At 51.0% G+C, this 20,093-nt stretch overlaps 8 protein-coding genes across 8 annotated transcripts; 4 read left to right on the plus strand and 4 right to left on the minus strand.

The window, feature by feature from the left end:
* Positions 1-852: 852 nt before the first annotated feature.
* Positions 853-3,066, minus strand: CGGC5_v003026 (uncharacterized protein; the record flags this gene model as incomplete). Its single annotated transcript, XM_032031955.1, has 6 exons — positions 853-1,787; positions 1,885-2,115; positions 2,183-2,384; positions 2,448-2,478; positions 2,541-2,837; positions 2,891-3,066. The coding sequence occupies 6 exons, from the start codon at positions 3,064-3,066 to the stop codon at positions 853-855; spliced, it is 1,872 nt and encodes a 623-aa protein (XP_031888609.1).
* A 657-nt stretch (positions 3,067-3,723) lies between these two features.
* Positions 3,724-6,873, plus strand: CGGC5_v003027 (putative AAA family ATPase y4kL; the record flags this gene model as incomplete). The annotated part of the gene is made up of 2 exons (XM_032031956.1): positions 3,724-6,284; positions 6,354-6,873. The coding sequence occupies 2 exons, from the start codon at positions 3,724-3,726 to the stop codon at positions 6,871-6,873; spliced, it is 3,081 nt and encodes a 1,026-aa protein (XP_031888618.1).
* A 705-nt stretch (positions 6,874-7,578) lies between these two features.
* CGGC5_v003028 (uncharacterized protein) lies at positions 7,579-8,453 on the plus strand (the record flags this gene model as incomplete). The annotated part of the gene is made up of 2 exons (XM_032031957.1): positions 7,579-7,801; positions 7,855-8,453. The coding sequence occupies 2 exons, from the start codon at positions 7,579-7,581 to the stop codon at positions 8,451-8,453; spliced, it is 822 nt and encodes a 273-aa protein (XP_031888617.1).
* A 447-nt stretch (positions 8,454-8,900) lies between these two features.
* CGGC5_v003029 (uncharacterized protein) lies at positions 8,901-9,775 on the plus strand (the record flags this gene model as incomplete). The annotated part of the gene is made up of 3 exons (XM_032031959.1): positions 8,901-9,111; positions 9,163-9,677; positions 9,734-9,775. The coding sequence occupies 3 exons, from the start codon at positions 8,901-8,903 to the stop codon at positions 9,773-9,775; spliced, it is 768 nt and encodes a 255-aa protein (XP_031888863.1).
* A 1,120-nt stretch (positions 9,776-10,895) lies between these two features.
* Positions 10,896-11,942, minus strand: CGGC5_v003030 (uncharacterized protein; the record flags this gene model as incomplete). Its single annotated transcript, XM_032031960.1, has 1 exon — positions 10,896-11,942. The coding sequence occupies one exon, from the start codon at positions 11,940-11,942 to the stop codon at positions 10,896-10,898; it is 1,047 nt and encodes a 348-aa protein (XP_031888864.1).
* A 451-nt stretch (positions 11,943-12,393) lies between these two features.
* Positions 12,394-13,158, minus strand: CGGC5_v003031 (uncharacterized protein; the record flags this gene model as incomplete). The annotated part of the gene is made up of 1 exon (XM_032031961.1): positions 12,394-13,158. The coding sequence occupies one exon, from the start codon at positions 13,156-13,158 to the stop codon at positions 12,394-12,396; it is 765 nt and encodes a 254-aa protein (XP_031888861.1).
* Positions 13,159-13,671: 513 nt separating this feature from the next.
* stu1 lies at positions 13,672-14,607 on the minus strand (the record flags this gene model as incomplete). The annotated part of the gene is made up of 1 exon (XM_032031962.1): positions 13,672-14,607. One exon carries the CDS (start codon positions 14,605-14,607, stop codon positions 13,672-13,674), a length of 936 nt encoding a protein of 311 aa, XP_031888862.1.
* A 4,163-nt stretch (positions 14,608-18,770) lies between these two features.
* On the plus strand, positions 18,771-19,472 carry het-s-2 (Heterokaryon incompatibility protein s; the record flags this gene model as incomplete). Its single annotated transcript, XM_032031964.1, has 1 exon — positions 18,771-19,472. The coding sequence occupies one exon, from the start codon at positions 18,771-18,773 to the stop codon at positions 19,470-19,472; it is 702 nt and encodes a 233-aa protein (XP_031888860.1).
* Positions 19,473-20,093: the final 621 nt, after the last annotated feature.

Genomic DNA, 20,093 nt, shown 5'->3' on the forward strand with positions numbered 1-20,093 from the left:
TCCACCAACGACAATTGGCTTGAAACATCAATTCTGGAAAGAGGCGAAACACTCCGACGCAGGGGCCCCCATGGCGATCCAGGGCGCTAAACTTAGAATGCCCTTCGTGTAAACGCCGTTGCTCCCGTATTGACGACATCGTCACACGCTGTCATCCTTAAAGGGGGCCGCAATGCCAAAGGCGCCAGCGGCAAGCGAGGGCGCTCGAAGCAACCTCACCCCGGAATGGGAAGCGGTGGTCGTCCGAACTTAACGGAAGATCAGGCCGACGGGATGGTGCCACGCTCTCGCAACCCTGTCGCTGCGACATCGTATTCGAAGGGGTTGTCGGCACTTGCCCATTTGGCGGTAAACCTTGATCGGATTTCGCACCAGTCGCTGCGATGCCAGTGGCTCCCTTTCGTTTGGCCAGACTCTCGTGATGCTCGGTTTGCTGAGGCATAAGTTGGGATCGACATGACAGCTCGGGTGATCGGCGCAACAGGCGTCCGGGCATTGGCGCGTGCTGCCGAGGTGTAAGGCGTGAATGAATCCGGCTGGTCGGCATGATATTGAATGCTATCATAGTGCAATACTTTTGCAATTAAGATATGCTTTTGGATCTCGTGGCTGATATTGATGACATCGAGGAGAAGGTCGTTTCAAGAAGATTGAACGGGGGTCGAGTTGAGACAGACCCACTATTTCTACGCGAGGTTCTCGGTGAGGAGGTTGACCGAGAGAACTCACCGAGAAAGGCCTCTTACCGGTTATTCGACCACAGAACCAACATGTTGAATGACGCCAATTCAGTGACAATAACAACTGGTATTAGCGCCAGACATAATTATATAACTCCTCAGATAATCCATTTTAAACTGTCATTCTTTGCATCTCCCAGTCGGCCGCATCATCTACTTCAACATCATCGTCCAAATCCACCGTGTTCTGGACAAAATATTTCGCAAACCCCATAGCTCGGATTCTGCATGCTACCAGCAGCTTAAAAGCCGCCCTACTGTATCTTTGCTTTTCAGCGAGACCGGCTAGAAACCACACAACATATTCCACGTTTTCTCTCGACTCATACAAGTAGACCTCGTCAAGAATACACAGGAGCATTCCCCCGGGCGGCAACTGCTTCGTCAGCTTCTTGAAAAGATTGCAAAGTGCTTTGACGTCAAATCTTTCAAGCCGTCGCCAATTCTTCTCTGCCATGAATGAAAGGTCGACTGTCATCCCTTTATCTTTCATTTGGCTGACAAGCTGGCCTATCAGACTAACCATCAACCCTGCGGCCGATGCCTCCAATGACGGAAACAGAGGACGAGGACAATGCTCTGCGCAGAAGTAGTTCAGGACAAAGACCGGGGCGTCCGCAGCGCCTGCACTATCAGACAGCCGCGACAACTCGGCAGCAACGAGACTGAAAGGGGAAATTCCATCCGCACGAGCAGTGTCTTCATTGCCGTTGACGAGCAGGCTTCTCGATGAATGTGCATCTCGCAGAAATGACTTGAACGTTTCGTTTCGAATCATCGCCGCAGCTCTCGACTTCTGTTCATCATTCATGATGTACCCAGACTGGGCACATCTCAGGATGTCCTGCTGGACAACTCCTGGGTCGAATCGAATTAGTTGCAGCAAGGCCTCTCTATCCGCGGCCGCCTTCTCCTGGCGGTCTTTCTGGGCTTTCTCGTCTGCTAGCTGCTGCAGCTCAAAGAGTCTCAAGCTATCGTCTGAAGATGTGCGATGAACATTCGCCAGATCGTACTGACTAATGGGCTCGAGGGCGGCCTTCATGGTGCCTGAAGTATCACGCGGCTTTAGCAAGGACAGAGTACACGGCAAAGGGGTTGTTGGCGGCGAGAAAGCCCCCGCGGCCATGCTTCGGTCATCACTTACGCAGCTCTGCAGTGTTCACCTGCAGCAGCGGATGTGTTTCAAGGAACTGCAATATTTTGTTCACCACCAGCTCGGTTCGCTCTCCCATGAGAAAAGTGTCGTGGGTCTCTTCGGCGTTGTACAGTTGCCCCTCCTTTCCGATGTTCTCAGCACATTGCCGCATTTCTCTCAAGCTCATTGAAAGATCCATTTTAAAGTCTTTTTGTTTGATAACAGCACCTAAGACCTTGCCTAATTATGATCAGCACGAATGATGCTCTATGATAGAAGCAGGGGAGGGGGGGCTGCGAGATCTCACTGAGTCTGCTGTCCGCGAAAAACTGCATGATTTGGCGCAATGACTTTAGTGTGGCGCGATAGAGATTGAAGACCAGTCGCTCAAAATGCTGGTTACGTTGCGTCCATATTGCGACGTATCGTCTCGTTGATTCCATCACATCCGGTATCTCCGAAAGCGCCTGGAAAATATCCTCCTCAACTTTACTGTAGTTTGCCGTAGCCTGCACAAACGTCTCTTTAGTGACTTTTTATTCACGGCGATTTCTCTGAAAATGATGCCTTACCCCTATAATTAACTTGAACACTCCACAGATACTATTCCAGAGATGTGAGTTAAATGATACCCCAACCCTGTTTAGACGTCACATGTTTCTTACCTAGATCCATAGTCGCCAGTTGGCAGAAGACCAAGCCATGCGGTCAGAGCCTCAGAGTGATTGCCAATCTTGTTGATGAATTCCATTGACTTCCCTACCTTACCGGTTCTTTGTTTCCATCTCTGAGCTGTGGCTTGGATTTCCTCTACAACGTCGTCCCAACTACACCCACGGAGGCTCAATGATCTCGTAATTGGCTGGGTTCCGCTCTCTTTCCGTGCCAGCTTCGACCTCACTTCCGACATCAGCTTGAAGAGCTGCGCTATCTCGTCATCGGCTTGCTTCCACAGCGCACTTCTGCAATCAACCGGATCAGAACTGTTGGTGTCAATTCGCGTTGTATTGCAAACCTTTGATCATCGCCATGCTCAGCTTCGGTATGAGAGACCAGTCGTCCGGCCCAAGGGCTGTGTACAGGGTCGGGCTCTCCTGGGATACACACATGGTTCTCTATGAATCTAATGGGTGAGCTTGAGGGCTGTCGTTCCCTTGAGGCCAGAAATGTAGATCGGTCTAGGCTCGCCATTGCGGGACGGACGCGTATTATTTACTAGACGAAGGATTGACTTAGGGTGCTCTTCTACATCATCGACATACTTCTATGTGAAGTCCGGTGACATTCAGCGAGTGTTCTGCTTCATATGAGGGGTTTGTGTGGTGAACAGGGTAGGCCATCTGCTTGCGATTCTCAACCGCCAAGATAGGTAAAGACTGCAGCAACATCTGCATGTCAAGTGGACCTGGATACGGACCAGCTGCTGAAAATACCCAATTACGACGGACCATGTGTTGGCTGTTGGAAGGCCCTACTTGTTGGCCAGGGGTAATAGCCCCTCAGTAAGCACTGTTGGTACTCGAAGCGAATGTGTGCTGCGGCAGACCATGCGCAAGAGTGGGTATTCACTGCGAAAATTGCTCACCAACCAAGAAATCATGTATCGTCGTAGGCGGCGCAGTCCCGGTTCCTGCGCATGTCGGGTATCCTATGCTACGGCGCAAAAGAACATCATTGGTCATTTCAGGCTTTTCCAGGTTTGGCGACCTTGGTTTAAAACCAATCAGGCACCGTTGGCTGGCTTTCAAGTGCACATTTCACACCATCTTTTAACGTCTGAATATCTCTCTGGATATTCTGTCCAGTCTTCGGATTTTCTGCCCAGACAGTTGAGCCATAAATGTCAGCATGCCGCCTGAAGCCCCCCAATCATTCAACCGCGGGGGAGACATCTTGCTATGGCCCCATCCAACTCCTCCAACTCCCCCGACAACCGACAATACTGGCGAAAAAGCCATTCTGAGCCAGCTGGTTTCAAAGGGCGAGACAAAAGACAAGGAAGATCATCCTTCAAGTACTGATAAGATCGAGCCGGCAAAACCGAGCGAAGATGCGGCGACTGCTCAGTCCCGTGGCCAGCCAAGCAAACCTAAGCCAGCGGATGGACCTACGGAGTCGAAGGCAGTCCTAAGTCAACATGTCGCTCATCTACAGCATAAGACTCTCGGAAAGCAGCTTTTCGATAGAGAGAAACAGATGGGTCGCTTCGGAGTCCGAGCCCAACAGGCAGTGCTGGACCATACTTTCACACACATGCGGATCGAAGAGCTTGAAAAGCAAGTCAAAGACTTAAGAGCCATTATCAACGGCGCTGATACCGTGTGGGAGCCACCGACCCCAGACGAGATGTATCCAGTCCACCGCCATCAACTCCTGAGAGTGCCCTTCGACCAGTTTCGTCTTACGAAAAACAATGTCGCATTGCCCACGAACGAGAAAGCAGCTCTTGAGGTTCAAATTTCCGAGAACGTTTCCTCAGCGGGTGTGGAATATTCATCTTCCCCTGAGCGGCTGCGCATCCGATCTCGCGCTCTTCTTTCGCACCTCGATAAGCTGGTCGGAGCTTCTCTGATGATTCAGACGTCGCCCCCACAAGTCGTGGGAAATATTGAGGTTTACAACAGTATTGTTTTCCTGCGTCCATTCAAATTCTTCGTGGGGCACATAGATGATATCAAGGGCAGCGTCCAAGCCGTGAAATCAGCTGCAGAAGCTGAGGAAGCAAAGAAGGCTATACCATCCCAGGTCCTTGAACAGCTCCCTAAACGGCATAAAGGGAAGAAGTTGCAGCAGATGTACTTATACAAGGATCTCCTACCAGATCTGGAGTGTCTAGTCGAATTTCTCGACACGGATCTCAAGCCCACGATGCTCCTGCGACAGCAGATTGCAGACGGAACAGCAACAGATATTGAATACGCCGATCTCTGGCATCTTTTCAAACGAGGGGACTTTGTTGTTCCCCAAGAAGAGCAACATCATGCTTATCGGGTTTTCAGCATGGCTGGTGGCAGAGAACCCCTGAGCTATCGCAAATTCGGCAATGAGGAAAAGCCAATCCGTGTCGATGGATTTGTGTTGGACTGCATTAGCATGGCTAGCAATGGGCATATGTACGTGCCGAAGATCAAGAGAATGTCCATCAAGAAGTTTTTCGGAAGGAAGCCAATCACCTCACTGCCGGTTTATCCCATGAGATTCGACAAGAACTATGACACGCTACGAAAGACGTTCGTCGATGGGGGTAAACGGTTTGTCGCCTTGACAAACCGCCCCTTTTGCCACAAGATGTTCAAAGGCAGGACCCTGGATGACTTATCACACGACTTGGAGGCACAGGTCATCGTTGACATGGCCTTGGCCGTCGCACAAAATCCCGATTGGCTACTAAAGTCTTCCGTTTCGACGGATAGCTTCACACGGCCAGACCCACGAGAGACCCGGCAAGACTCATGGTGTAAGCATGGAACTACACAAGGTTGTTGTGGAGGAGATGTGATTCACAGAGACGGAGATATTGATGAGTTCAATTCTCAGATCTTTTTGGGTGAGATGTCTCGGTATCTCGGACCACGACACGAAAAGGACTTAACTGAGGATGACCTCATGTTGATGCAACATTACGTCCATGCATTTGTGTTACGATCGCGGCAATGGGTTACTGTACCGACCGATAGACTCAGCGATGTGGAGTTCTCCAACAGCTTCGACGACCTGGTTCTGCCCGACAATCACAGCAAAACAGTGCGTGCGCTGGTCGACACCCATGAATCCCTGCGAGCAACACGGTTCTCGGAGTCTCGCACTAGTAATCCCCTCAGTATAGGATCTTGCCTGGACCTCGTCAAGGGAAAAGGAGCTGGACTCGTGATTCTACTCCACGGACCACCTGGTGTCGGCAAAACCTCAACCGCTGAGTGCGTCGCGGATGATACGAAGCGCCCTCTCTTCCCAATCACCTGCGGTGACATCGGCGAGACAGCTCTCGAAGTGGAGAAGAACTTGCAGTACAACTTTCAGTTGGCTCACAAATGGGGCTGCGTGCTTCTCCTCGATGAAGCCGACGTATTCTTGGCCAAGCGAACGAGAAGCGACCTGCGCCACAACGCTGTTACAAGTGTCTTTCTCCGGACCCTCGAATACTACGCTGGCATCTTGTTTCTCACGACAAACCGCGTGGGGACGATGGATCCCGCATTCAAATCTCGCATCCAGGTGTCACTATTTTATCCCAAGCTGAATCTCAAGGTCACCAAGGAACTCTACCGAAAGTTCATCAAACGCGCCAAGGATGAGCAAAGATCTAGAGGTCACGTTGAATTCGAGATCAAGAAATCTGAAATCATGGACTTTGCCAAAGAGCATTTCAGAGATCTCGAGAAGAACGGCCGGGATACATGGAATGGCAGGTAAGTATCTTGTCCCCAACCGAGAAGACACTTCGAAAGATTTTGGAATGAACTGACGGGAAATCATAGGCAAATCCGAAATGCCTTTCAGACAGCCATTGCTTTAGCCGAACACAAGGCCAAGAAACGAATCGACGGAGAACCGGTGCCTATCCTCGGTGAAGAGCAATTCAAGATTGTGGCGGAAGGGTACGCGAAGTTCGACGAGTACCTCGTTAGTGCGATGGGTGCTTCCGAGGCCGAATGGGCTAATAGGGATCGTTGGAGAGCCGACCCTTACACTACCATACCTGCATACACACAGATGCCGCCTCAAGTAGTTCCTCTGACTACCGAGCAGCGTCCGGCCTATGTTCGTTCATCTACTAGAAAGGTGCCTGCCTCTGGCCAAGATAGTAGTACCGAAGAGTCGGAATCGGAGACGGATAGTGAAGATGACGAGAGTGATCAAAGACGTGGTAACACGAAGGGTCGACGCGGCAAAGGGACGGGATTCAGTCCAAATCTATCGCATTCACGGCCCCCCGGCCTTTCGGATGGAGAATGGGAGGCATACCAGAAGGTATGTGGGATGTACAAGTTGAAATAGTGCAGAGTCGGGGAAGAAAGGAGTTACTATTATCGAATGATAATATTCTCACCGAACTGGATTATTTCGGCCTTGTCACAACGAATTTCCCTCGATTTCAATACAGTGTGCTGAATGGATTTCTTACTGTCAACGGAAAAGGGGTTGAACGTGACCGACATCATCAGCTTCACAGGTGGTGGTTTTCCCAAAACGAAAATGATTCCCGTGGATCGCGAGTTCAAAAACAACCACCATCGCCCAGAAAAGAGTTTCGAGGCAAGTTTTCGATAGAGAACAAACTTCTCATCGTTATCAAAAATGAAAAAAGAAGCAAAAAACAATCGCGCAGCTCCTGGAGTTATGTAGGGTCACCAATACCAATTTCCAGCCGAACCCAGGCTTACACGTTCCACCGCTAGACCATGTTCACTTGGAGTGCTTGATTTGTTGAGAGGTCTGGGAATTACGGTACTCATGAGCCTTTTTTCGGTGACTGGGAGCGGCTCACTGTCTTTCAGCATTCGCTCAGCACCTCACCTTCGCCCCCGACAATACAGCAGACGCGTAAACAACGCGTCCCGATTTTCCATTTCCTCGCTCTTTCCCTTTGTAGGAAACCTTGCTTCTGCAGCTCACTCCAGCCGACTCTTTGCTCGTTGCTGTCGCCATCACCACCCTCCTAGCCATCGGCTTCTTTGCATCCCTCTGCGAATTCCAGCCACGATGTCTGCGCCCTTCAACCTGAAGGAGGATCTCGAGCCTGCCTTGCCCGCCGTCAGCCAAGATACCGGTCCGGTCAATGGCACTGCAAGTGATCACAATGACGATAACGCACCCGCCAACAAGCGCAAGCTTCATAGCATGATGCGCAAGAACAAGTATCTCGCAGACCGTCTCGCCAACAGAAAGCAGAGGAACCGCGAGCGCAAGCGCGTGCTGAGAGGAAGTATGTTTTCTTTACTCATTCCATCCGATCGTAAATATCTAACAAAGACATAGCGAAGGCTGCTCTTCCCGACAAAGCTTCCGAGTCCATCCGCGGCGACGCCAAGCTCGTCAAGGCCATGGCCAACCTCATGCACACCCTCCAGACCGGCTTTGAGAATGGCTTCTACTTCCCAATCGACGACATCGCCAACTGGATCGAGAATGAGGAGGCTGAGAACCTGTGCGCTGTCCTTCACCTCCAGGGCACCCAGTCTCGCGACGCCGCCCGCCTCATGGGCTTCATGCTTTCGCTCGTCAAGGCCGTCAAGGAATGCCGCGGCAAGTATAAGAAGGGCTCCGACGACAACTCCGAGTTCTTCGAAGCCATCGCCCAGCATGTGCGTACCAAGGGCGTTGCCGGCGGCGGTCTCAACGCCAAGGACTTCTCCATGGAGGCCATTTCTACGAACACCTGCAAGGTGATGCTCGAGAGCTTTGTCAAGGCTCGCGAGGACTACTTTCTTGCTTTCCCGAAGAACTCGCAGGAGGGAACCTACACCGCGAAGACAAGAGACCTTCTCCGTATCCTTGATGCTTGGCTGGAGTTTTCGAAGGAGGACGAGGAGATGGAGGATGGCTTGGTTGAGAATATGAACGAAGTTGGCATCTAAGCATTCCAAGGCAGTGGCATCAAGGAAATGGCAGTTGCACCAAAGGAGTATCAGGGTTGTAGACGATGAATACAACGCGGCCAGTCCCTTTGTCAACCATAACGAAAGAAAATGCCACTGAAAAGCAAATTTATTCCATGTTGCGTGTCTGAAGTGCGAAATGTTTCTCCGTTTGAAATTGTGATCAGCTACTTACGGATTTGACGGAGAAAGCTAGGGAAGGTGCGGCGATTTGACCTTGCTGGGCTGAGATATTCGCACCCACCTCAAGGTCACTGTTTACTTTACCAAACTCTCACGTTTACCATCTTATCGCGCGACCCACGCGTCGGAGAAAGATTCATTTATTTCTACAAAACCATGGACTCTCCGACCTCCCATCATCCCATCATCCTCTCAACTTCTTCATTGCAACAACAAGACCGAACAATCTTTCAGACACACAACATGGCGTCCCTCTTCAATCTGAAGGCCGATCTCGAGGCAGCTCTTCCGAACATTACACAACCGCAGCCTGATGTCCCCACCCCAAAGAACAGGGAAACCAAGAAACCCGGGCATCGGAGGTCTCAGACCACTAGAGAACGCAAGAAGCCCAAGACATACGGCGGAATCCAAAAGGCCCAGGTGAAGAAGCAAGACAAGCAGCATCGAAGATGTACGCATCCTGTCATGCTCGGGATAATTGTTGCTGACCTGAACATCGCAGACAACCAACCGTCCACGAGAGTCATGTCTAAAAGCACCTTCATTGAGACCCTTGAGCTCGCCTTGCCGGAGGGCTTCACTCACCCTGACGAAAACACTATCGCAAACATCCTCACAGACACGGTAGTCAGCAATATCAGCAGCACGCTGCGTCTCCACGGACAGGCCCGCATCGACATCCCTCGCATCCACGCCTTCGCGCATGCCCTCTTTGCCGCCATCGACTACCAGACACGAGTCTTCGGCATCATCGACTATCATGGAGAAGACCTTCAAAGCAAGTACTTTTCCGAGGTTGCGCAGACCATCCGCCGGGACGGGGTCACCGGCGGCGCCTTGGAAACCTTCTCGATGGCCCCTCTCTCGGATGAAGCGTGTGATAGGCTGCATCAGTACTTCGTCGCTGCTCGGCAACTGTACCTGCAAGCCGATGGACCGGCGGATGCTGGGCTTTCGGGGTCTACCACCAAGACTAGATTTCTGATCAAGTTGGTGGACCGCTATATGTCGTTTACGGTATGTTGTGATTAGATAGCTATGATTATGGCCATGTTGTTGCAGTATGGCGATAGGTGTACTGGCGTGATTCCTTGATCATTTGGGACGAGAAATGAGACATGAGACATGGTGTGGTGAGTAGATCAGGGGGATGAGGTCATCGTCAACGCGAGTCGTGTTCAAGGACGGATTTATTACGTCTTCGGGTGCCAGAATAACATTTCTTGATAGAAGAATACGAAGAAGTTTCCGAGCAAGATCTGTCCAATGCAAGTGAATAGTGAGCATCACCTGAAGTCCAGGCGCGTGGGATTGATCGTATATCCACGAATGCTGCGATCAGATACCTGCATCACATCGCAAGTTTCCATGAGCATTACAACGAGTTCGGGACTTGTTCACTTCCAGCAGCACTTGCCATTTACTTCAACCAGACAGCGCTTTGGGATAATATGTGAATATCCTGCAAAAGATAGCGATAGCAATAGCGACGACGACGACGACGACGGTTATGGGAAACGCATGAGCAAGGATGGAAAGCTTAGGAGAACCTAGCTGCAAATAGTCGGCGCGACTATCATCTGCGAATAACTTCAATTCTGGCATCATAAAATGACGAATTGAGTGCGGCAGGTGCATGCGTGGGATTCAGGCGGCTCCCTTCCTCGAACGCTCAAGCCTTTATGGGCAAGGTAGATTCCCTTCCTCTCAACAATTGGAGCAGCTCAAGTGAACATGGTCTAGTGTGGGAGTTGAGTGAAAGCCTGGGTTCGGCTAGTTGAGAAATTCGGTGACCCTACATAACTCCAGAAGGTGCTCATTGTTTTTTTCATTTTTGCTCACCCATTTTAGTATGACCAGCGATGTTTGGTCAAAATATTCTCACCTTCGACTTGTACATGTACAAGCCCCACTTTTAAAGTCAACTTTTCCGGGAAGGTCGCGAGGTCGAATACAAATTGTTTGTTCGTTTTCGTTATGTGGCAATCGAGTAGCAAAGTTCGCTTGAACAGACCAAGCTCGTCTTCTTCCATCTATTTAAGTATAATTGAGTTTGAAACTGAAAGTAGATGGAACAACCTGAACGCCCAAAAGTTCGTGAAACCCAATCGTCTTCGCGTGATTCTCGATTCGTCAATAGGTCATGCCTTTCCCTGCGAGTGCATCGTACTCCAAACTTTTCGCCCTGCCCAAGGATCCGAGATTGATTTCTTACCATGCCTGTCTTCGATCCGCTCAATCATCGTCGAGGTTGGTGTCTGAATAGTAGTCAAAGCTCGCTGGCAGCGGCGCATCCTTGCTGTTGGGTCCATCGGGGTCGACCTCATCGACGAGCTCCTTCTTGACCATCTTGGCAATCTCACTTGTTTCCACCGGCAAAACTCCATGCGCCGGCCATGAGGAAGCCTTCTCTGATCGCAGTATCGTCGTCATCCACTGGGCCCACTCCCATGGCTTCTCCCTTCCGCCGGGCAAGCTGTTGAAGTACTCCCAGCCCATAACACCTCCGAACCGCTCATAACGGCCTCGGAGCAGAAGGAGTACGGACCCCAGCATCTCCCACGGCACCCAGCCGCCGCCGTTCTCCGGATTTGTCACCAGGCCGATGACGATCTTCTCCGGCGCCCAGCCCTTCGCCAGCAGCATCTCGTACATGACGGGGTTACTGCAGTCGCCCCATCCGCAGTAGAACTGGGCATTGTACCACGCGATCTCCTTCCCGCGCATAACCTCCAGCGCCTCGTAGTCGAAGCCGCTCAGGTTCTTGAACGGGTCGAGCAACGCCATAGCCACGGGTGCCATGGTGATGATAAAGTCCTTCCCAAAGTCTTGCCGTATCCGGTCGATCAAGCGTATCACACCGCCCAAGCTCATCTCCTCCTCCACATCCAAATCGATGCCGTCGAGAGCGTGTTTCCGCACCATGTCGCGCAGCGGGATGTAGTACTTCTCAAACTTGGCCTCGTCATCGCCGTCGAGCCTCTCATACGAGCCGCGAGCAGCGCCTCCAAGCATGCCCAGCACCTTCACCCCGCTCGCCTGCAGCACACGCAGCTCTGCCCATAGCGTCAGGAAGCGCGGGTCGTCGGGTCGGTGGTCGTTGAGGGTGAGGGCGTGCGGGTCGTCGTTGATGTGTATCGCGGCGAGGATCACGTGGGTTACGCTGATGTCGGGCTGCGTGATGAGCGGGAGGATGGAAATCGGCTTGCCATCGGGGGTGTGGTGTGTCTGGTAGTAGGTGATGACGCGGGGGAGGGGCGTGGTTCGCGGTATGGGTGGCATTGGAAGGGAAGGGCTCGGCGGCCTCGAGAGGCGCGATGTGCGGAAGAAGGGTCGAGGGTTGGAACGCGTCCGCGTAAGTAGATCGGCCGAGGTCGTCCAAAGAGGTCGGGTTGTGGTTGCAGTGGTGGTTGTGCGCCGCGTGGGAGAGCTTAGCTGAGCTTAGTGCGGGGTGCAGTGAGAGGCGGTCGGAGCAGCCACGGCTGGACCCCTCGGCGGGACGCCCTGCGTCATGCATGGGCCCGGGCTGGCTTATATAAGGCATGTGCCCCACTAAAGCTATCCGGAGCCCTTGAATCATCAGTTGGAATTCATTTTCACTTGCTCAGCAACACATTCACCCTCATCACGTCGGGATATCAATGACCCTTTGTCATATTTACTTTAAATTATTTAAATTGAGTCGAGACTGAACTTTTGATTCTTCCAACAAGACCATACTTCTGCCGTTTGTTTACCAAATCGGAGCTCCCTTTCCAGGCTTGCTCATGGCCGCCGTCTTGGCCGGATACTGCGCAACCACGAAATAGCACCCAATCGAGTAGATCGTAAGAATGCATCCCACAACGTAATACAGCGTATTGTCGAATAACTCAGGAATCGTCAAGACGAAGAAGCTGAACGGTGCAAACGTCCAAATGGTTCCAACAATATTGACCAAACAGAACCCAAGCGAAAGCCCATGCCTCGATCCGTTTCTGAGGTACTGGTGGGTCGGCCCCAAGACAATGAGAACATTGGTGAAGCAGAACCACTGCATCACGCAGCCCTCGCCCATAAACGCGATTCCCAGCAGCACGACCGTGTACATGCCAAGCTGGAGTGCCAGCGCGTAGACCGCCGCCGAGAAGACGCTCGGATTACTCCCGAGCACCGAAGCGAAATTGGCTTCGCGTTCCTTGGTAACGGCCCTGTGGATAGTCCACATCTCCAGCGTCGTCCACACGAAGAGTGCCGTCGATGTTCCTCTGAGAAACCAATGCTCGTTGTACTTAATGGCCGCTTTGCCGAGAATGTAGGTCCATGTGGAGTCGTGGGCGAGGTAGAAAGAGTGCATCCAGAAGGGCATCGGACCCTTGCCTTCACGAAGTGTGAGGCGGATGACGTACATGTACTGGAGGTAACCGACGACATAACTGACGGCGGAAGCTAGGAGTAGTGGTTTGTTGTCTAAGGTGTACACCTCTGTGAGGCGCTGATAGTAGTTGATGTCGGTCATGGTGGTGGCAAGCGTTGAAAGCCGATGAAAGATGGATTGGACTATTGATCTTTGAATAAGAGAACGGCAATATCATGATACAAAACGGAGCATGGTCAGACGAACTCCAATTACTTAAATACATAATACCTCGCCTTTTCATCATGGCCTTTCCCGAGGTTTCGTGGGGTGATGCTGAAGAAAGTTCGTGGGTTTCGGCGCCGAGATGCCTGATTAGGCAAGTCCAAGCTCCATTTCGTCCCATAGCGCAGTCCGAGCTGATGGAGCCAGGGCATTTCTTCAGCCAAGGAATCAGGAGAAGTTCTTCAGCGGAAATATTGTCCGGCATACAATCAGGGTCCATTTCTTGGCCCTTTCGGTCAGCCGGGTGGCTCCGCTTATGACACATGGTCGAACGAAGCAGTTGACCACCACTTTCCGGGTTGATGAACAGATGCTACTGATGGGTGGCGGCGAAGCCCAATGAACCGATGCAGGTTGCTATCTAATTACTAAATAGATCATAGCCCAGTTCTAGCCTTGGTCATCGATTTTCATCCCCAGAACGTTGCCCGGAAATATACAGTTACGGCAGTCCAACTCGAGTAGCCACGGCTTATTTCTGGTCCTGTTGTAGCCGAAAACACGATGCGACAGGTTGTCCCAATTGTCGACGGGATCCCAAGTTTTGCAGTCGTCTGGCAAGAGAACCTTTCTCCGGCCACCTTTCATTATCCAATAATCTTCGCCAAATTTGCGGACGTACACATGGCATGAAATGCTGTTTGCCGGCGCAGGTGTGCCATCTTGCTCTGCCATACGTTTCAGACGTAGCCAATATTGAGGTTCGACGACGACTGGAGCAGCACCGATAAACCCAACCGAAAGGGACTTCGCATGTTCGGTACCCCACTCGTTAATTGGCTCTGAATGTAAGAGACGGCCCCCTTCATGTATGCTGAGTACAAATGCATAACTGACTCTTGCGGGACCGTCGTCGATTTCATCATCTTCACTGTCCAGTGCATCGCTCAACTCGTCATCCATACCGTCGTCAGTCTCCTCGTCAGTCTCCTCGTCAGTCTCCTCGTCAGTCTCATCGTCCACTTCGTCATCCACTTCAGCGTCCACTTCAACGTCCATCTCGTCATCCGTCTCGTCGTCCGTCTCGTCGTCCGTTTCGTCGTCCGTCTCGTCATCCGTCTCGTCATCCGTCTCGTCGTTCATCCCATCGTCTATTCGGTCTTGATAAGCGACACGAGCGCCGACCACGATACGACTTCCGGTAGGATCAAACGCAATTACTGCGGGACGCCGGTAATTGTCGATTTTGATTATCCACTTGATGCTGTCTGATTCCACATTTATGAGCATCAAACTGTAGTCCCAGTCGTACTGTGCCGTGGTAAAGCAAGCTAGCCACGTTTCATCCGGCGAAAAGGTCAGACAGTGTGGCAGGCAAGTGGCCATGGTAGATCGTGTGACTATTCTTTTAGTCCAGAAATGTTGAAGATAGCGACCCTTCCATTTCCACACAAGAATTTCGCATTGCCCTTTGAAAACGTGATTAATCATCGCCAGATATTTCCCCCGTGAAGAACAGCACAAATATTTTTCGCTTTGGAGCGCGTCAATATTCCCATCAGTCGTAAGCTCCAGTGAATATGTAATCTTGGTCGGCTTATATCCTGGTAAGAAAGAATGAACAATGAGCTCTCCCGGCATCGCCACAACTAACGAGTTTCCGTCTATGGACCAGCCGAGAGCTAGGTCATGGTGTTTCTTTTCCAGTAAAGGCGTGAGTGGATCAAGGCGACTAGGCACTACCTGTCCATTGGTAAAGTTCCAGACAATGACCCTGCCGTGTGAAGATATCGTTGCCAGTCGAGAGCCGTCAGGTGAACATGCCGCTTTTGACCAAAGGTGGTATTCATCGAGAAGCTGAGAAAGGCGGAAGCGTTCTGTATCTTCATTGTGTGGGAGGAGGTGAAGCGTGTCGATAATGACGACATGGCCAGACTTGGATGCCGCAATGTATCTTCCATCCGGAGAAAGGCAAGATTGATCAAACAAATCAGATTTTTGCGTCTGTTCATCCGTCCAGATCTCCAAAGCTTCCAAGCCACGTTGAAGACATAGTGTCCTGCATTGATTCGAAGCCGGCCTCAAATAAGAACGTGAGATTAGAGACACCTCTTTCACAGGCGCGGCCATGTCTGTACTTAAGTCCCAGAGCTGTATCTTGTCAGCGCACTCTATTTCGTACTCGGCCCATCCCCATTCTTTGTTTGGTCCAGAAATTGCCAACAACAGGTTGCCGGGGAGTATAGCAAGGCTGCCGAATGAGCTTCCCTTCGAAGAACATATTTCGTGCATGTGGGAACCTGAGTTGGCTTCATACACGTCGACATGGCTGGGACACCGGTCTCGTATGATTGCCACGAACTTCCCATCGACAGAGTAAGAAATCCCGGTCACAGGTAGAGTCGCACCTCTAGGGTGCACCCCCCAATTGTCTTTCAGTGAGCGCCAGCAGGTTCTCCATCGATGCAAGATGCCGGTATCCTGCTTCCAAAGATACACTCTTCCATCACAGAAACCACACACCAAGCCACCATTTTCAGATGAAGACATGTACGCAACACAAAATTCTGACAAGGTTTCGATGAATTGCTGGCCATGTGTCCAGTCCCAAAACACAACCGAGCCTGTGACCAGGCCCACAGCAACATCATTCGCGGATCTGAAAACGACACATGAGACTTCGCTCGTGAAGTCATCTTTGGCCGCACAAAGGCTGTTGGAATCGATATTCCATACGTTGACTTCTTTATCTGTTGCGATGGCAAGATAGACACCGTCATGCGAGTAGCACATGTCTCTCACATGCGGCCCGTACTTATGCAGCGATCTTTGGGCTACGTCCCAAGTTGTGGCTGTGTCGGGCGCTCTGAGAACCCAATTCGGTATTTCGGACTGAAAGGTTTGCTTTACTATGGAATCGGTTGGTGAGAAGAGCAAAGCTGAGACGTAAACTTGGCAGGGGGCTCGGTCGATAGTGTACTTATGTTCCGTCACGAATCTTCTTGCGTCTTCAAGAAACAACGCAACTTGATTTTTAGACCCTGGAGAGTGGAAGAGAGCCTGTAACTTGTGAACATCGGTAATGGACTGTTCAATGCGACCCAACCAGCTCATTGCTTCGAGCCAATGGACGAAAAATTTGGTCAAGAAGTCGTAGACCTTAGTCTCGTTCGTGAGGCAATGGGCCTTTTCAAAATGGTGCACCCAGTATATGCAGGCGTACCGCAGGTGTTGCGGGATGTTTTCTCGGATCTTCTCAGATGCTACCTCCTTTCTGAGGACACCGGGATCCCCCAGGTGGCAGATGTCATTCTTCAAGCAATATTGGTTTCTGTTTGTCATGATTCGTAGACAACAGTCCAAAAGATCGGTGTGCTTTTGCTGCTCTTCAATAAAGAAGTGGCTCCTCTCTCCACTTCTGTCCAGGAGGTACTCGGGAAAGGACAGATGAAATACTCTGATGGGCTGATTTGATTCGGGGTCGTCGGGGACGCTCAACACAGAATGGAGGTTTTTGAGATGAAGAAAGACTTCATCCTCGTCCTCATCAAGAAGCCGAGAAAGGGATATGACAGGCAGCGGATCTGCCAGAAGAATGATGCCGCCGACAATCCTGCGAAATTTAATAAGGATGTCTTGGTAGGCGCTCTCATCGAGTCCAGAAACTAGTTGGTCCAGAACGGTTCCGTATGTCATTTCCATTGTATTCGTGGGTCTGTTGCGCAAATCGAGGATTTTCTTCAATTGTGTTTTGGGATGGAGTCTGCGATTATCCATGAATCTACAGATAGTTGCGGCATAGATAAACAAGGGGCTGCATCTATGCACCAACATTGTTGTCGTATTGGTGTCCGGCCATGGCGGAGATATATCGTAGAGTGATTGTATCCTCTGAAGCTCATGCTCCAGGTAGGCCCTGATGTCCTGCTGAATTTCCGAAGGGGAAATTTCGTGCAGTGCGACATCCTGGTGGAACCTTTCTGGGACATCATGTTTGAATCCCAAGTGGATTGGTAATTCTGGCCTGCTGGTAATGAAGACACGTACTCTGATGCCTGTAACACTTCCAAGCTCACCCAGGAGGCCGACGATCATCCTGGTGCGCTCTAAATAAGGACCAGCGCCAGTGTAGTTTTCATTGTCGCATTCGTCCAAGGCGTCAATTGCCAGAAACATCGTGATTCTCGAAGTACCAACTGGTTTGAGCTGTTTTAAAGGCCCCAAGATAAGTTCTGCGAACTGCGTCTCCAGAGTCTTGCTAAGTAGATCTGGATTCTTGTGGACAACGTTCCGGATGAGATCACCAAGTCCTTGAATGTCTTGGCATCCATGAACGTTGTGGACAAGCTGATTGGCAATCGTCGTAACAAATAGATCGGCTTTCCTGCAGTCGTCTATGATGCGGTTGAAAAAGAAGCTGGCAGCTAGCTTCCCTTTGTCGGAGAAGCTTTTCGCAACCGTTCGCGAGATTGTAGACTTCCCTGTGCCTGCTGCACCCCGCAGCCAGAAAATGCATTTTCCCTTGGGATCATCTACCCATTGTGCGATCTTGGCACGCAGCCTTTTCCTGGTATGCGGGTGGCACAAAGGGCCCTTTTCGTTTTCCCGGTCATCGAAGACGGCGCCTCTTGCCACCTTGAGATATCGAGCGTCTATTTCCCATCAGTATCTGAACAAACGTCATGGGGATTGGATTAGAGCGGTCACATACTGTCAAGCTCGCCAGCATAGTAGTTGTTAATGTGCTTTTCGCCGAAATGAGTGTTTGAGCTGCCTGTCACAGCAATATTTGTGTACTGGTGGTTCTAGGAAAGTCACTATTTGGTCACGCCGATAAGTCTGGCTTTACAAACTTACTGACATGTCGCTTCGCCCTGATCTCGACGCCGATGCAATCATTCAAGATTTTGGCGTCGCACTGCCGCCGAAGATGTGATGGGGAGCCAAGGACAGCTTGATGTACGGCTCAAGAAGGGCAGGTGTATGTATTGGCATGGATTCTCAGTAACCCGGGGCTGCCACTCGTTTATGTGGACTAGGCACGCCCCTTCTTCCCCTCTGACCCCGAAAGTCGGTCATTTTAGAAGGCTTCGACCGCAAGTCGTTTCAACATTTGCTGCATTATTGACCGAAGATCAAGGTCTAGTCAACCTTGGGCGCAACCCAAGGGCTAGAGGAAAGACTCAATTCATTGGGGGAGGAGATCATCCATCCCAGCCTGCTTGCATTGCGCATGAGCGCTAGTATCTGTCGGGCAAGCAAAAGTAGAAATTTGAAGCTGACTGGAGTTTAAGGCAGTGTCTGCATGAATGTCTCATTTCCGTTGAGGCAGTTGTTGGGGCGTTTTCTGCACATTGACTGATGCCCAAGGCCGATCGCCTTGGCGCAACAGCGGGTGTGTACAGGTCAAAGAGCGGCGGCAGAACTTGAGAAGACTTTGGGTCTTGAAATGACACAGAGCTCGCCTTTTCGGTATTGATTAAAAACTCCTCCTTCACACTTCGTTTCTGAATAGGATCGCAATTGCTTCGAAATCTGTCGTTTTCACTATGGCTTCTCCTGCTTTCGTGCTGGCCATTCCCGGCTTTTTCAAGTCATCACTGGATTGTTTTCAGTATGTCCAGTTTGGAAGAGCCTTCCATCAGGATTTCGCCTTTTGCGTTGCCAAACTTCAAGCTGCGGAAATGGAGTTCACGCGATGGGGGGAGGCTATGGGCGTTCTGGACGAGAATGCCGATGCAGCATCCAGATTTCAACAGGGTTCCTGGAAAGAGAGCGAACTCTTGAAGGCTAAAATATGGCTTCAGACAATTCAGGATGCTTTTGAGACTGCCAGGAGAAAGTCCGAGCAATTCAGGGGATTGAACCTGGATGACGAGGACAAGAAACAGGATTTGGAGGTCCTAGATGCAACTCAGGAACTTGAGAAATCCGACAAGCCTTTGAAAGGACTTATCGATGGCATGCGTACAATTGTCATCAAGCGACGCAGAAAACTTCAGGAGACGGGCCGTCAAACGCGATGGGCGCTATACCGCAAGACCGACTTCAACAGCCTCATCGACTCAATCTGCGAAGCTGTTGATACCCTTGTCAAGCTGTTTCCATCGGTCCAGCCTCAACACAATGCTTTGTGTGCAGAGGAGGCGGGCCGTTTCCAGCCACAGGCGATGCAACAGCTTTTGGAAATTCTCGGAAACCATGATCAGCTTCTACGCGATGCCTTCGAAGAGAAAGCGTCGCTTTGCTGATGCTTGTCTTGCTAAGCTTCATACCCCTATTCTACGGGGAGCATTGTGACCCGCATCAACCCTACCTGCCCTTGACCTCCAACAGAGTGAATGATTGAAAACAAATCAATAAAGGGAAAGATTCGTTGAAGATGCAGGGCACAAAACCTTTTATATGACATCTGCTACGGCATTCAAGCCGGATTGGCCCCACAATCATTGAGATCAGTGGAAAGCAAGATGGCACGGAGAACGGACCGATGCTTGTGCCCGTCATATCCCCAGAGCACGTTGAGGTCATTTTCATGATTCCTATACTTCATGGCATTACATTTTTAATCGTCAGATCCTAATCGGTCCGTGAGCCTTGAGCCTCAGTCGACATTCACAATCTGGGGCGTGTAGACGGAGCCATCCGGCCGAACGGACTACTCCGGCCACCGGAACCAACGCCAGCACCTGGAATGATCCGAATACAGAAGGAGACCCGGACAAGTCCACCCAATCCCGCGAAGCTTATTGTTTGAGAAGTGAACGACCGCGGGTCTACCCCGTACTGGAAATGCGTTGCCCATGGGGTGTAAGCACGGTCACCGCCAGCGACGGATCATTCCCGCAAAACTTCCCCAGTCAGTCTCAACT

This window comes from Colletotrichum fructicola, assembly GCF_000319635.2.
Source record: "Colletotrichum fructicola Nara gc5 chromosome Unknown KSG_Nara_v1_contig02, whole genome shotgun sequence".
In the NCBI taxonomy this organism is placed as follows: Eukaryota; Fungi; Ascomycota; class Sordariomycetes; order Glomerellales; family Glomerellaceae; genus Colletotrichum; species Colletotrichum fructicola.